At 35.1% G+C, this 13,435-nt stretch overlaps 1 protein-coding gene across 8 annotated transcripts in view; it reads left to right on the top strand.

Annotated features, from left to right (window-relative positions):
• LOC105288954 (WASH complex subunit 2A-like) overlaps positions 1-13,435 on the top strand; it is a 50,897-nt gene that overhangs the window by 4,478 nt on the left and 32,984 nt on the right. For 7 of the 8 annotated variants that reach the window (XM_023527978.1, XM_011355427.2, XM_023527977.1 and 4 more), the window contains 9 exons: positions 2,381-2,443; positions 4,838-5,011; positions 7,121-7,214; positions 7,926-7,987; positions 9,198-9,245; positions 10,955-11,065; positions 11,582-11,669; positions 12,346-12,417; positions 13,148-13,269. In XM_023527978.1, coding sequence (XP_023383746.1) covers positions 2,381-2,443; positions 4,838-5,011; positions 7,121-7,214; positions 7,926-7,987; positions 9,198-9,245; positions 10,955-11,065; positions 11,582-11,669; positions 12,346-12,417; positions 13,148-13,269 — 834 coding nt within the window. The remainder of the gene's footprint in view (positions 1-2,380; positions 2,444-4,837; positions 5,012-7,120; positions 7,215-7,925; positions 7,988-9,197; positions 9,246-10,954; positions 11,066-11,581; positions 11,670-12,345; positions 12,418-13,147; positions 13,270-13,435) is intronic. The other variant, XM_011355428.2, reaches the window with a different exon arrangement.

The raw sequence follows: 13,435 nt of genomic DNA on the forward strand, positions 1-13,435 counted from the left end.
TCTGGATGATGAAGAGGAGGAAGAGGAGTGTGTGTATTTGTAGCCTGCATTTTTTTAAGTGTTAACTTATTAAGGTTTTTAACACATCTATAAGATTTGTGAACTTAATTTTTTTGTTCTTGTTTCATTGTATGACTAGATCATAATTTTTTTCACAGTCCTTCAAAATCAAATTTTTTAACGAAGTATTTCATATGTCTAGAAAAGAACAGATAATAACCTCAGATGCTAATGATTTGCATAACCCTGCATTAACAGATTTTTAATATTTTGCTATATTTGTTTGAAAGATATCAAGTCCCCATTTTTTTCTTAATTCTAAGCAGGTTGGGTGAGGGCTCCTTTGTGTCTTTGCCTTTTTATTCTTCTTACCTGGAGAGTTTATATATGTAGATATGTATGAATGCACATGTGTAGTATGAGGTAGGGATCTCTTTTTTTTGTCCCCCATATGGGTAACTTTTATCATATAGTTCTTTTCCTTACTAATTTATATGTATGAATACATGTGTGTATGTGTGTGTTTATATAAATATAAAATCAGGCTTACATGTAATTGTGGATCTGCTTCTGTCTTTTATTATGTTTATCTGCTGTATGTCAGTATCATAATCTTAAATACCATAGATTTCTAATAAGTCTTAATAGGGCAAGTCCCTGTGACTTCTTTTTATTCAAAATTGTCATGGTTTTTCTTGGCCTTTTTACTCTCCTGTGTGAATTTGAGGATTATTTTGCTAAGTTCCACAGAAAATTCTATTGACATTTTGATTGGAATTACATAGAATTACAAATTTGGTGTTTGTGACTTTCGACTGTAAATCGTGATGCCATGAGCATCATATTGTTTGTATTTGTGATTATTTTTCTTGGAACTAAATTTCAAGAAGTAGAATTCTTGGATCGTAAGATATGGACATCTGAAAACATTTTCAGATGGGCAGATATTTCTAAAATGTGGACAACATCTGCTGGCAAAGTTTTGGAAAATGGGCTCTTGAATTGTTAGTGACAGTGTGAGTTATCATACATTGTGGATAGTCATCTGGAAGGAGCTATTAAGATTAAAAGACAGTTTTGTCCTTTGACTTGGCAATCCTGTTTTGGGAAGCCTATCAAATTAAAATGGCCAGAGCCTAAGAGTATATGTGTGCATACGTTTACAGTAGTCTGTTTAAAAGAACAAAAACTGGAAAGCTAATGTTCATCAATAGAGAACTGTCGAATTAAATATGGTTAAGTTTATACTGTAGGATATTATGCAGATATTAAAAAGATTGAGTTAAATATATATGCGTTGACCTAGAAAGTGGCTTATGAGAACATTAACTGAAAAAGTGGGGCAAAGAAATGTGTATAGTATGAGTGGATTTTTATTTAAAAGCAAGAAGGTTAGGAGAACTCTCAATATGTGCAAATGTCTATATATATTTGTGTAAGAGCGACATGAAACAGAGGAGCACACACAAAGCTGAAATTGGTTATGGGGAGGTAAATATTTTTAAATACATCTCTTTTATATATATATATATGTGTGTATATATATATATATATATATTTATATTGACTTATTAATTTTAATTGAGATGCAGTTCACATTCCATAAAATTTACCCTTTTAAAAAATGTGCAAGTCAGGAGGTTTTAGTATATTTACAAAGTTTTATAATCATTACCAGTATCTAATTCTGGAACATTTTTATTGCTCCACTGTTTATAACAAGTATGTTTTACTTTGGGAATTTACAAAACAATAAGTACTAAAAAAATAACAAAAGAAATCACAGTGAGTTGCTGGAGTGATAGCTCTGTTTTGGAAAAGAGAAGCCTGCCTTTCCATACCCATAGTTCAGTCAAATACTTGATCTTCTGGCAAATCATTGGGGGGCGTGGCCCATCTTTTCATATAAATAGGATAATAAAAATTTACCACCCATTTTAAGCAACAAAATGAAAATAACTTTTTCCTTTACTATTTATATTGCTCAAAACATTAAAGCTTATTACCTAGTAAGTAAGGTCTACCAGTTGATGTTCTCAGTTGCCTCACATTTGGGTTACCTGTATCATTGCCCCATCAGCATTAAGTATTAGGTTAAAAAGGTGTGAAAACTGATACCTTACTGTTTTCGTGACTCTTTAGTCAATAATGAGATAGAACTTTTCATATTTCCTAGTCATTTGTACATTTTTTTAAATTTAATTTTTGGTGAATATACTGCTGTTCTTTGCTTTTTGTCCCTGACTAGTGGCCTCAGCCATTTGTTGAATAATTTTTTTTCCTGTCTTTGTCTTTTTAAATTGCATATTGAATTCATACACTGTGATTTATTCCAAATGATGTTTTGACCATTTAAAAATGAATTTGCTTCCATATTTAGCGTGTATATGATGAAGAAGTGGAGGAGCCGGTTCTCAAGGTTGAGGCAGAAAAAGCAGAACAGGTATTTTCATTAAATCACTCTTCTGTTGAGTTCTTGACTTAGAGACAAAAAGTGGTGATTTGTAATGCTGCTGGTAAGGGATGGATATTGGGGGACATAGGGAAGTCTGGTCTGGACAGCCTAACAATTGAACTCTTGCTTCTGAAATTTTAGTGTATTAAAAAATATATTGTAAAGTTTCTGAATTAGAGGTAGAGCACAGTTCGGCAGAGATTTTCTATAAAGGGCCAGTTAATAAATATTTTAGCTTTTTCTGGCCTCATTAGTCTCTGTCCCTTCTCCTTTTCTTCTCTTCCTCTTCCCCTCCCCATCCCCTTTAAAAATATATAAAAAATATTCTTACCCTAAGAGCTATACAGGAACAGGTCAGAGGCTGAGCTGTAGTTTGTGAGTTCTTTGAAGACTGAGTTTCCCTATCCTTTTATGACTACTTTGATTCTAATTCCCACTAGTTAAAAATTACAGTAAAATGAATGCTGGATTAGCCCACACACTTTGAGTGACTCCTAAATGCCACAAGATGTGTTGGTACAGAGGATACAGACTGTGCAGTGAACATTTATTGACTCTAGGAAGATTTCAGGGAGCTGGTAACTTGGAGAAAGACTTTGCCCTCAAGAGGTACAGTCTTAGTTGGGGCGATTGGATAGGACACATGATGTTGGCTGCGTGACTGCTGTTTGGAAGTTCAGACGAGAGAGCTTAATGGAGTAAAATAGAGAAAAGCTTCAAGGATGAGATGTTAGCTGGGTGAGGAAAGAAGAGCCAGATTTTAAGGCCATATTAGCAAGAGAGAATGCCAAGAGCCAAGGTTCCAAGTTGGGGGATGTACCTGGTATTTTATGGACTATGTTAATAGAAAATACTGGTGAGAGGCAAGACCACCAGATCAGGGGGTGAGGGGTGGATGCTGGAGGGCTTCATAAATCTGACTAAGAAGCCTCTACTTTTTTCCCCCTGTGGCTTCATGTGTTCTTGGGTTCTCACATTATAGGCCAAAGCATAGATAAAAAGTTTTTTAACTTTCTAGCACTCTGGCAGAAGGTGTACCTTTTTTCTCTCACTCAGGAAAGCACGGTGGAATTTCAGTAAGTTTATTATGGGAGCAGCCTTGAATCAGCTCTAATTTATTCAGAAAATATAAATTACTTGAAAAAGTTGGTACTTTATTAGTAACTCTTACTTGTAACATATGAAGCTGTTAGACTAGGAAAGGATATTAGAAAGCAGTTACAGTTCTCCCTATTTTCAGCTTTTTTTAAAATAAGAAGTTTTTGATAGTACTCAAAGACTTAGTAACCATTTAAGTATGATAGTATCTGGTTACACCAAGTCAGGGTTCAATTTTTAAAGTGAAGGTATTTAGTTACTATTTTTAAAAAGCTACTATATATTTATTTCACAAACATACTTTCACGCACTTTGTACAGCGTTAGCTATTTAACTAGAACCAAGCATACCAGAGTGGAAAAAAGATGCAGCCAAAACAAAAAAAGCTAAATAGTAAAGACTTCAGTGCTTGAGATAAAAGTGTAAAATACTCATAGAGTTTTCCCTTTTGGCCCTCAAAAACAATACTGTATGGTTTGGTTCTTTCTGTAATTATGTATCAACTTCTGGAATATATATATAAAGAGGGGAAATGACACTTAATTTAATTTTCAGTATTTCTCACAACTGAGAACAGTTGAGTGTATGAAGGGACTGTCACTGAGAGCTGCTGTTGTAGGAAATGGAGAACTTTGGAATACTTACGTACAGACTTCTGGGGTGAGTGGGAGAAGATTGTACTAGGGTGATGAACAAAATAGATTAGTGATGAAACTGACCCCCTCTTGGTTTGAAACATTTATATAATAACTGTAATTGTTTAGTCCTTTTTTGAATTGTAATTTAAAAAATGACATCTTTAGCTGGAGTATTTTCTTCTAAGTTTTTACTCCTAAAATTGTCCAAAGGACCATCAGCCAAGGTTAGTGGGATGCAGTCACAGTGAAGCTAAAAGTCTAGGCTCTTCATTCCTCCAGTAGTAGGGAAGTGAAATGCCATTGAGGGTTTGTGAAGTGCCATTCATTTTTGGTGTACTTTTACTTAAGTTATCTAGCTGAACCATCCCACAATAGTGTTTGTTTTCGTAGGTGATGAACCTGAAGCTCTGAGACCTTGAGTACTTCAATCCATATCCTAAAAGTGACAAACTTGCGATTTAAAATTTGCTCCAAAGTCACTCTAAAAAGTCTGTTTTGAGATATTCAGCAGAATCTGACTTTTGTTAACATTTTTAATTAAGATATTTTTGGAGCATGAGTTTAGGCTTTAGAGAACATTCTTTGTGTTTTGTTACAGTGCTATTAATATATTGGAGATCCATGCTGAATAGTATTTGTTTTATAGGAGAAGACCCGGGAACAGAAAGAAGTAGATCTGATTCCTAAAGTTCAGGAAGCTGTGAACTATGGTTTACAAGTATTGGACAGTGCATTTGAGCAACTAGATATAAAAGCAGGAAACTCAGACTCTGAAGAAGATGATGCTAATGAGCGGGTGGAATTGATTCTCGAACCAAAGGTAAAGACATTCAGTTCAAGTATTTATTGTTACACCTCTTGTGTTTTGGGTATTATATTTGGGTACAGAATTAGTAAGACATGGACTTTACTTCTAGAAAGTGAACATGTCACTTAGCAATCTGATATTTACTCCATCAGAAAGACTTGCTTTACATGAGCATTGCTTGAACACTTGCTAGGTACGAAGCAGCCAAGTTAGAGGAGTACAAAGTTGCAAGGCATAGTTCTTCTCTCAAGATGTTTATTACATCATTACCAGACTGTGGGAGAGAAGGAGACATATGAGTCACTTTTACGTCTAGCTGGGAAAATTAGGGTAAAGTTGAGTCTTGAATTGAGTTTTGAAAGATGAGAAGGCTCATAAGAGGTAAAGGTTGTTGGGAACCTGAAATTCTGTAGTTTGTGATAAGGGGGACTGCAGAAGTGTTGAAAGACGTTTGTGTTGTTTCTAGGTTTTAGCTATTATGAGTAAAGTTGCTATGCATATTCGTAAACCGACTGTTAGCCTAACAGGTACTTATCGTTTTCCTATTACTTTCTCTCAGATTGCTGGAGACAATTGGGGCAACATAGAATCACCTGGAAATAAACACAAAAGGTGGTTTTATCGCTTTTGAGAGTCCTTGTGACATACAAGTGCCTTAGGAATTGAAACACTACAGAACCAAACTCTAGTTCTAATCATTTATTTAGCTGCACATTTCTCTTCCAGTTTGAGCTTACAGTGTCATACCAAGTTAGGGCTGGTCATTTAGCACTGGTGCACTTGTTGGCTTGCTTTTTTACTGTAGGTATTTAGAAGTCATCAGTGGACCCTGGGAAATGTATTGCCTGGGCCACACTTGTTATCCAGTTGCATACCAGTTTCTCTTTTGTGGGAGGACTTGAGAAGGACTTCTGAGTCAGTGACTAGTTAGCCCAGTTATCACTTTCTTTTCTTTGCACTAAATTGGTTGCTGTTGTATCTTTAACCTTTACATTAACCTTCAGTTATTGTGTGAAGCATCAAAATTATTCTCCCTTGTCCCCTAGGGTCTTTTCATTAGGGAGGAGATATTATGGCCAAAGGGTCATGCCATGCAGAAGACAGGTCAGCTTCTCTTCTGGCAGTGAAGATGGGAGGTTGTCTTTGGGGTGGACTGCTTTCTTGTCCTTAAATTTTTAATGTGTATGATGGGTGGGACTCTGAAGTAGAGGACTGAAATGCGAGGATCTCCGACCTGTATTACTGTGCACACAGTCTCCTTCATTTCATTGTTATTTTGTCATCTGGTCTTATTTTACTAACTTTACTTTTCTAAATTATACAGTGTGAACCTCTTGGGGGATATTATTATTCCCTTTTTTGAGTTATTTTTTCTCTCAGAGAGGTTCTTACTAATTTTTTAGACATTATAATGTTGACTATAGATATTTGTATAGTTGCCATTTTTTTCATCTAGCCTATACTTCATGTGGTCTGTTCCAGCTTTCTCCTTTCCTCTGATGCAGAGTGAAAGAGTCCTTGATTCCATTTGTGCCTTGTTTGTGACCTGTTTGTCCCTATCTCCTCCCTAAAACCTGCCTGGACATACCTGCTTGCCTTCTCATAGTCATATAAAATCATTTGGGTTTTTTCCTCAGTGTGCTTCTCTTCAAATTTAGGACTATTATTGAGGAATCTCAAGATTGATTGATTGGTTCATTTTTGCTTGCCAGTGCTGCTTTTTAGGGGAGGAAGGTAGGGTTAGGGATCACTAAAGCTTGCCAGAATTTCTGGTTTCTTTTCTAGATCCTCCTCCTTTTGAACATGTTGCTATGTAGTTGTACCCCTTTCCCTATTTGATTATTGCTGATAAATGTTTTGCAGGCTTTTGCCACTTTTGTTAATATAATTAGGCACTTAAAAAAGAGGATTCTGTGTGATTCAGCTTCACTTTGCCATCTTTACCTAGGATTTGACTTTTTTTAAATCAGTGATTTTTTTTTTTGTATTTTTAATCCTACTGTGTGTCTTAGTTTCTTATTACTTAACTTGTTTGTAGTAGTCAGATGAAACAAGGTATCAGATGGAAAACTATTTTTCAACTTAAATATTTAATGATTTATTTCTTTTCATTTTTTACAGGATCTGTACATTGATCGTCCTTTACCTTATTTAATTGGGTCAAAGCTGTTCATGGAGCAGGAAGACGTGGGTCTTGGAGAGCTGTCCAGTGAAGGTACTCTTTTTGTTACTTTTAACATTTATATGTTTACTTTTTATTTTAAAGTAATTCCAAACTTTACGTTAATATTGTAAGAATATTACCAAGAACTCCCATGTACCCTTCACCCAGGCTTACCAGTTAAGATTTCATCACATTTGTTTTGTCTTTTTCTCTATATATACATATTTTTTTCCTGAACTTATTAGAAATCAAGCAGACATTGTGCCCTATTACTCGTAAATATTTCTGTGTATAGCCACAGTATAATGATCAAAGTCAGGAAATTTTACTGGGCATACTAAGATTAGCTAATTTTCAGTCATATTCAGATTTTGCCAGTTGTCCCAGTAATGTCCTTTACAGTCTTCTTTTTTCCTTTGTTCTAGGATCCAATTCAGGATCTCTCACTGCATTTAGTTGTCCAAAAAACAAAAAGCTTTTCTTTGCTTTTCATAGCCTTGATATCTTTAAAGAGTACAGACCATTTTTTTCTTGGTAATTAATAAATTGTTTTGTAATTAGTAAGTATCTTGTGGGGAGATACTTCGAGGCTATATAAATATTTCATTCCTTACTATAGTAAAGATACTTTCAATTTCAATTAATGGTATAGATTTATCAAAATCTCTCTGGTGATGATATATGGGGTTTATGAGTTCGAGAAGGAACTAAGCAAATTTTCTTATGAATATTGGCGATAACCCTTATCTTTCTTCTAAACAGAAGGTTCCGTAGGCAGTGATCGTGGTAGTATTGTGGACAGTGAAGAAGAGAACCAAGAAGAAGTAAGGGCTGTTTGGTGTGTCCAGTTCATGGTGGGCAGAAAACTAAAGTGTGTTTAGCAGGCTAAGTAAATAACATACTTGTGAATTAGCAATCCGTTTTCGTAAATCTTTTAACAGTGAGAGAAGCCATTGTCTGAAGTTTTTTTCCTTGGGATTGGATTTCTTTTTTGTCTTATGTACAAAAACAAGGAAAACTGCTTTAATCCCTTTTACTGTTTCCCTCCCTCGCACCTCACCACCATATTCTTCTTTTACCAATATATTTTGAGGGGCACAGCTTAGATATTTTAGTGAAATCTCTGCCTGAGATACAGTCTTTGAGTAAGTTGTACCTTTGAATAATTCAAAGAAAATAGTTCATATTTCAAACATTTACTTTAAAAATCTTCTAGACCAGAAGAATGCTTAAAGCATCTACTTATGTTTTAGTTTTGTTGCTGCCTCTAGCAACTTTACATCCACAGAGCATAATCTGACTTTTTCCTCTTAGGGTCTCTGGGTCTGTGGACCTTGATCACTGTTGTATCTGGATTTGTTCCTTTAGATGGAATATTATTGCAAAGGGCAGAGACATGTGAAGGATAGTTCTGAGAGTGGATTTCTAAAAGGAGACGAATGTATACATACACTTCTCTTATTCTCCCACCCTCTTTGCACAATCCCCCTCCCCTGTCCTTCAACCAGCTCTCCAAACAAAACACCTAACGGTAGGTTACAAGCTTTTCTTAAATAACCTCGCCGTAACTGAGGGTCCTTAGCTGAATCCTTTGCTTTTAGCCATCAGTGCAACTCTATGTAATTGCTGGTGGAAAATACTGATTTTCTCTTCTTGGGCCTGAAGTAGTTACTGTATTTAGAGGGAATATAGACAGTAGGGTCTAAAATGTAAAATGACATAAACCAATTTTGGATAATTTAGTTGATTAAATGTGCAACTCTTACTTTAAATCCAGAGGTTAGAGATGATAGTGTAGATAGATGTGAACAAATTGTTATAGATGTTTCAATTATTCCCAAAAATTATGTGTTGATTGGAACAGCCTTTGGCGATATTGCCAGCTAGCCACCTTATCGCACCTTGATACTTCAGGTGACCAGTAATCAGTAAGGGGATCAAGTGTTGATTAGCCCCCAAAACCTACACCTGAAATCATTTTAGTGCTTCTCAGTAAAGCCTGTATTAACAACAAAGCTTTTTTTTCCCCCAAAGGAGTCAGATGAAGATTTTGCCAATCATAGCGACAATGATCAAAACCGGGTAAGGCTTATGTATTGAAGTGACTTTATTTTAAATATTAATTGAAGCATAGTATATATACTAAATATATACCAAAATTGCTTTTGAGTGAGTTATGAGAAACTAAGGGTTTGTTCATTTTTACAACTAATTTGCCTTCAAGCATTTCATATTTTTAGGCTTACTAGCCCCTGATATAATTTTTCCCAATTTTGCTTTTATTTTATCTTCATTTTTCTTAGAAAACAAGTAAAAAAAAAATTGGGAAATAGAACCTCTAAAAAAAGGCCCAGTTACCCAAACCGAACTTTTCACATGAATCCCTCTCCTCTGTTTTAAAATTAAAGACAATGTAGCAGTAACGTTAAGGAACAAGCAAAAGGTGAAAATATTCTAATCTTACTGTTTTAGTGTCGTCTTAATTTTTGTGTACTCTTCTAAGATATATTTTCATAAGATAATTTATTTTCTACTATTTTATATTAACATAAGTGTTTCCTTGTCGTTTGTCTTTGTAATTTGCTTTGTAGACGTTTATATTTTTAAGCACACTGATATATGATACTGTCATAGTCTTTGAATGTATTTGGGAAATAGTTTATTTTTAGGATTTTATTTTTGAGGTAAGGATGCATTTAGTATTTTCATACATAAAAATCTTTTGCTTCTGTGAACTGTTTCCTTAAGAAGAAGGTGGTGTAGAGTTATATTAAGGGCTCTTGACATTACTGTTTAATGGATATTCTAAATTACAAATCCTGCATGATGATTTTCCTAGTCTCATCAGCACTGAGATTATGATATATGTATAGTGGTATAGTGAGATTGTTACAATTTGCATTTCATTTTCCTCATTGGGAAATATTTTTTCATAAAAATTGTAACTATCAAAGGATTTAGAAATTTTTATTTGGTACTTGTATTTTCCCAGTTGTATTCACAAATGTGGCTAGTCTCTATGATTTTAATTATCAATCCATATTTCTTTCTATGGAATTTACTATTAAGATCCATAAATTCAGACAGTTTTCCACAGTGCAATAAAATGATTAAAAGCCCTGGCTTAATCATTTATTTGTATTGTTGAAGACAGACTGGTTTTTCATGCTACAGCTAACCTCAGAGTTCTAAGGATTTTAGCATAATGCACAGCACAGTTTATTGTTTTAAACATTAAAAAATTTTTTTAATTATATAAGTTATACATACCAGGGGCTGCTTTTGTAAAAATTAGAACTTAACAGATAGCTTGCGCCCTCCAATCTTCATTTTCTAACACTCTCCAGAAGTAACTGTGGTGTTATGATCTGGGAGTATATATTTCCAAGTGTTTTCTTGTACAAGTATATCTGCATTCATAGAAATGATGTAGGGTTAATGGGGAGTATAGGCTATCAGGCTGAGTTTATCATACAGCGTTTTTCACTTGATGCTTTGAATATCTCTCTAATTTATTCCTTTTAACTGTTAGTATTCTTATTATGATGATACTTATTTAGTTTATTCATTTCTCTAGTGATGGACATTTTAAATATTTCAGTATTTTGCTATTCTTGCACTGAAAAATCTTATGTATTATTTGTTCTAGCACATGTAGGGCTTCATAACTTTTGCTCCATTATCATCATCATATAACAACTGTTAACATTTTGTGTAAAGCCTAAGTGGCAATATCTCTTTTTCAGCTCGACCTTATCTAATAGCTCTAATCTGGTGGTTTATACTCTTAGCACACTACACAAATGAGTGATGAGGAAGAGGATGATGATGGTTGTGATATTTTTGCTGACTCTGAGAAGGAAGAAGAAGATATTGAAGACATTGAAGAAAATACTAGACCTGTAAGAAAGACTGTTGTTGCTGTCTCTTGGCAGGGTTTAAACTGGTACCTAAGACTCACTCTTTTTACTGTCATTTATATTGTAACTGTCTTGTTTTATATCATATTTGTATTTTCATTTACACTTTTGAAAATAGTGGTTGAGCATCCCAAGTTGCTTTATAAGTGTCACTTTCTCTTTCAAATATTACAATTTTATAAGTCAGATCATTTAAAATACATTCAGTCCTAGAGTTTTAAGATCTAAAAATCCTCCCCCTTCCCTCACCTCAAGTACCTCATTGTAGTTTTTTTTTTATCTAGCTCAAGTATTAAAGTATTAAAAAATAAAGAAATGTAGAACACTTCTCTTCGAAGGAACACTTGAGTTCTGTTTCTCAGGTGATTTGTATAGGGTGCATGTGTTTAAATTCATTTGTTAAACCCTATTTTCTCATCAGTTCAATTTTTTTGCCATTGTTTACATAATTTTGTTAGATGTCCAAAAGTAAACTACTAGTTTGTATGTTGCCTGTAGAAAAGAAGTAGACCAACGTCGTTTGCTGACGAGCTGGCAGCTCGGATCAAAGGGGATGCCACAAGCCAGATGGAAGAGGAGCAAACAGGTACATCCCAAGATGAGTAAACGTAGTGGTGGTGAAGTGCAGGACCCTCTGCTGGACTTCACTGAAGGTGGAGTTCCCTGCTTAACTTTACTAAAATTAAACATCGTACTTCTGATTCTTTTTTTGGTTTATAGACTCTGTAATAACCGAACACTGTGGACCTCCCAAGAAAACTGCACATACACACATTTATTTAACATTGTATATGTAGTTTCAGGGCATTAATGGGTACCTCAGTGAACCATGGGCCCCAGATTGAGAATTCTTGCCTTAATATTTACTCCTATCTAATAGCTCTAATCTGGTGGTTTATACTCTTAGCACACTACACAAATGAGTGATGAAGAAGAGGACTAAATGAAAGTTTACTATTCAGTATGTTCTAGTGATTTAACGGGGTGGAAAATAGGATAATTCTTTGAGCAGGTGTAGTCCTGGTATGCACATGACCCTGGCATGTAAGCTGAAGTTTTCCACCTTAAACAGAGGCACTTTTGAGTGCCTGCTATGGGAAGGCACTGTTGGAAGTACTTAAGTGGAGGTGAGTTACAAAGTTGAATGGCTTACTCTGAGCGTAGGAGTCATGAGGATGGCAGACATGTATGTAAATGTAAAAAATCAGTAGATAAATGCTAAGTGTGGACTGAGTATGGTTAAAACTGACATATTCTTCAAGCCTTATCTCCAGGAAAAGCAAAGCCTCAGAAGACATTCATAGAGAAGAAGGAAAGGAGAACTCCCTCAGATGGTAGGCTTTTTTCCTCAATTCTGTTATTTATGGAAGGCTCTTCATCGGGACTATCACTTGCATAATTTGTAAAGTTCTACTTTAAATGCATGACAAAAGAGTTTATCTCTCTATTTGCATTTTCAGAGCATTTAAGAGCATGCTTTGGGGTTTTGTGGGAGGAGAGATGGTTGTGGAGGAAAAATGCTGTGAAAATTTGAACTGTTAGATTTTATAGCAATCATTATCTGTCTTCTGTATTTCTCTAGATGTACAGAAACTAGAGCTCTCTAGCATTTGTTTTTAATAAAGAATATATCAGGCTCTTTCATATTAAATAGTAATGTCTGTTACATTTCCACTTGTGACTGTGTCAATCTGCAACTCTCTTTGTTTAGTCTGCCCATCCCTGAAATTCTTGGTGGGGTGGTATTGAATGGCAATTGAACCATATACTTGCTTCAAAAGAAATAAATCCACATGAAAGGGATCACCTGTGGAATTCACCCTGCTTCAGACATTTACAGACTTGAGAGTAGGAAACCAGAGAGCCTTTTAAGGGATTCAGTAGACCAGTTAATGAATTTTTGTTAGAAATGTCTCAGAATGCCAGCACTCAGATCCTCCATGTTATATATAGTTAGATAAACTCCATGCTAATTTTGGAGATGTTGTAAAGGCCAAACCCCAGAATTTGAGTTCCAACCCCATATTTTATTCTCTCTGCAAAGCATTTCTTTCTGTTTGCTAGATGAAGATGGTAACTTGTTCGCACCCCCCAAGCTGACAGATGAAGACTTTTCACCATTTGGCTCTGGAGGTGGCCTGTTCAGTGGAGGGAAGGGACTTTTTGATGATGATGAGGAGGAGGAGGTGAGTCAGTGATAAGCTGAAGTTCTCCATAGCTATGTTGTAGGTCCATAAGGAAGAAATATACTTTGTTGCTTTAGTAGGGAAAAAAATGGCTTCTTAGTTGGAAGTTGTTTCTATTTTCATATTTGGGGATATTTTGAACTAAGAATCACAAAGTGAGAAAATA

Source organism: Pteropus vampyrus, unplaced genomic scaffold (assembly GCF_000151845.1).
Source record: "Pteropus vampyrus isolate Shadow unplaced genomic scaffold, Pvam_2.0 Scaffold20, whole genome shotgun sequence".
Lineage (NCBI taxonomy): Eukaryota > Metazoa > Chordata > Mammalia > Chiroptera > Pteropodidae > Pteropus > Pteropus vampyrus.